This window comes from Nylanderia fulva, unplaced genomic scaffold, assembly GCF_048542155.1.
Source record: "Nylanderia fulva isolate GAGA-0341 unplaced genomic scaffold, ASM4854215v1 Scaffold26, whole genome shotgun sequence".
NCBI lineage: Eukaryota > Metazoa > Arthropoda > Insecta > Hymenoptera > Formicidae > Nylanderia > Nylanderia fulva.
In genome coordinates, this window is record NW_028190325.1 from 1977596 (window position 1) to 1981231 (window position 3636).

General features: G+C 39.0%; 1 protein-coding gene across 1 annotated transcript; it reads left to right on the forward strand.

Moving 5' to 3' along the window:
• Positions 1 to 549: 549 nt before the first annotated feature.
• Positions 550 to 3403, forward strand: LOC114927834 (uncharacterized; the record flags this gene model as incomplete). The annotated part of the gene is made up of 5 exons (XM_029298889.2): positions 550 to 1385; positions 1617 to 1991; positions 2403 to 2574; positions 2819 to 2927; positions 3122 to 3403. Coding segments are annotated over 5 exons (1569 nt in total), but the record flags the coding sequence as incomplete, so codon positions are not given.
• Between the last annotated feature and the right edge of the window lie 233 nt (positions 3404 to 3636).

The following is a 3636-nucleotide window of genomic DNA, read 5'->3' on the forward strand; positions in this document are numbered from 1 at the left end:
TGCAAGGCAAAAACTTTGTCGAGCTTGGATTCTATCGTCTGCGGAATTACACACAGCTTTCGAGAGTAATAACGGAACTTGTCTGTTATCTCTGAAGCAAGAGGATCGATTGAAAGCGCATAAAGAAAATTTGGAGCAAACTCGTCAATTAAGAAAATCACTGCGAGAACAGCAGCGACGAGATCAATTGCAGAATGTCACACGGCTAATTTGGATTTCAACAAAGGAATGAGCAGCCCTCGAAATCAATTGAGGTGAGTAAAGAATAATAATATAAAAATATATTTTTGTATTCCACATTTAATCACAATCTATATACATTTATGTATTTACTGAGACTGAATAATATTTATGGAAATATTCATGATAATACGATAGATCTAAATTATTTAACAAAAAATAATTTTATATTTGAATATATAATTTGCGTTCAATATGATTATAAAGAAAGAAAAAAATAGAACATGTCTATTATATAAGCACTCTCGTTATCAGATTTTCTCTGTGTGTACGTTCCTTCGAGATATTGCTGCTGCGTTTACTTTTTAATCGATCGCACCCGATTATCACTCTGTGCATAGTATCTATATACGTAACTGCTCGCATCGCATTCGTAGTGACCTACCAAATGAGATAGAATTGAGGATTATGAGCACAGATATTTCTAATACTACGGGCGAAAATCGGACAAAAGTGATTGTATCCACTTGCGAGTCTTCCTCTTGTCGCGAGTCTAGAAACGTCGCCGTCGACATCCCCGACATCGCACCGTCGTCGGGACGAAAGTGCTCGTGTCCGTCGAGGCCGTCAACGGCGATTCGCTGCGCGCCTTTTCGCAGACGGGTATCCTTCAGTGACACCACCGCCTTCATTGGGACCGCCGCCGACGATTATCGCTGCGCTACGATTATGCAAGATGACGATCCAAGGAGCTCGTGTCACGATAATGGCAGAGAATCCGAGAGTAATATCGCGAGAGAACGGGAAAAGAACTTCGACTACGACATTTGGCAGGCGGACGATTCGTCGACCGGTAGAAGCGATGACGGATATTCGGAAAGTACCCCGAGGATCGATAATTACGCGGAAAATTGTCGCGCATCCGGTTGCACTTTCGACGAAGGTCAGCGTTCGGAAGATATCGATGAGCAAACGATCGAGAACGATTACGGACGCGTGCGAGGAGACTGGAGAGGCGAGGATGACGTCTGTTCAGCGGTTCGCGCGATTGAAAATGAGAAACAGGAAATAAGAAAAGACGATATCGTGTTGAAATCAAATGAGAACTTATTAAATCACATTCGCAAAGATGTAGATTCGATCGTTGACGATGAGCATCGCATGCGAGGAGGCTGCGGTGGATGTTGCTGCGGAGCACGTGAGAAGTAAAATATCATTCTTGCGCTAAATGTTAAATTTCGCACAAAAAATACCGCTTTATTTAATCTTTCTTTGCGATCATTTAAAGAAGAATTATAATAGAACATTTGCATCTTTGTTTTGAAAATATTTTAGTAATTAAATTAAATTGTAGACGGCTGCTAAATCTTTTCCTTAAGCGTGCAAATATTTTTATCGATGATATTTATGACTGAAATGTCTCGACGCGATATTAGCATTCGGAGGAGTTACGGTGGTTGTTGGGAAGGATTCTCGCAGCTAAATGAATCATGCGCGTCCAATCCGAACGTCAAGGCAGCATCGTGCACCATGTCGTCGCGTTGTTGGTGTCGTTGCCCTCGAGTCTGCAAGAAAGCAGCGAAATGCGAAACGCCTCCGTGCACGACAGACGTCCGAAGCTGCAGCGGCGGTAGATGTTGCGGCGGCGGATGTCGTTGCGAGAAACCCGGTCAGATCTGCATATCGTCGCCGAAAATCTGCAGGTCACCAGCTCGTGCATCGCGTGGAAAATCACCCTGCGCGTCGCGTTGTCCTTCGCAGTCACCTTGTCCCAGCAGAGGCTGTTGCAGCGGAGCCTTTGAACGTGCAAGGTGCACAGTGTTAATACATTAACATTCTCATTTTTCAGTTAAAATTTTAATTTGTCGAATATATGTATAATAAACATGGGCGTCCGCAAGATATTTTCTAGGATGAAACATGAGAAAAATTTTTTATTTCTTATTTTTGATTCTTTCTTAATTTGTTTTATTTTTATTTTGTTTATAATTAAATATGCAAATAAATTCTAGTGTTTATTCAAAAGGAAAGCAAACGCTTAATTTTCGTACTGATTCCAAAGGGGGGTAAATGGTAATAAATATATAGAAAAAAAAATAAAAAGTATTGAGAATATTTTCTAATTCTATCTGCATCAGGCTTCAGAACTTCTATATGTGATAGAAAAATTTGACATCGTACTTTGAATACAGTAAGAGTAAATTCAATTTACGTGCACGCAGGTCGAGCAACTTGAGATGCCGGTCCATCATTGATAGTGGATGCTGCATCAGCGAGAGAGCAAAGTGCGGTATCGAGGGAGCTTGCTGCCGGCTGAGATTGCAATGCGAATGTCTCGGTGGTGGCCTCGACTGTCGGCGATGCGGAAGGAAAGTCTACCAGGCTGAGATGCAAGTAAGTCATAATATTATTAAAATACATTGAAGTGTGGATCGCGTAAAAAAGGTTAGTAAAAAAAATATTTGATTGAATGATATTTGTTCCCTTCCTCTTCCCTTAATAATACAAATAAGAATATAAAAGAAATAATTTTACGTCATGTCATAATAAATGATGGCATAAAGTTAAGAGCAGAATGAATTTTTGAGAAGAATATATTAGAGAAATTGTTACGTGCAAAATTTATTTACTTTCCAAGATCGTTTCCGGAGTACCGTACCATTCCATTTGCTTCAGTTGCTTTTGTTGCCGAAAGCCATTGGAATCGCTAACTTATCAGGAGAATTGCGGCGAGATTTATTGCAAACGTTAGTATTATTAAATTATGGAAAACAATTTTTGAAATTTTTTACAAGATAAGTTCTTTTTTTCGAGCTCCTAATACTTTTAAAACTTATAAATATCTCTCTTGCACACTTAACACCTTTAAAATGGCTAATGTTAGACTAAGTTTGATCAGTTAATATCGATGTTAACTGAGTTTCTTCGATAAATTGCACAGAATGTTACGTTCGTAATTTCGGACCGCAAGGATATGGTTATGGTGTGGGAGCAGGCGTACTTCAGACTCCCTTGTGAACTCGTCGATTATCTAATATCGGTCGCATAGTCGCATACGAAAGTATTCAAGTATAGTTATACACATTTTTTCTCATACGCTTCTCTGTTTCTTCATGATAATCGTACAATATCAAACACGAATGTTTTTTTTGTGGTATCATAACGTTTTGTACGTTTCGTATACACGATATTTGGTGGGCGTTTTTTTTTTAATCGAATAAAAATCTTGTGGCAAATATACTCGATATTGTTTATGATATTTAATCTCGTTTATTCGATAATAAGTCATGAAAGGCAAATAAAACACAAACATGCAAAAGCCGAGTTGCTGAATTAAGAGAAAAACAGAGAGTGGAAAAAAAATTCGCGAAGCATGAGAAGGAATATAAAAGCTGCTTTTGTACAGGAAGAGAGAGAGAAAAGTGATATACTCGGTTTTTATCGAGTCTCTTTGCC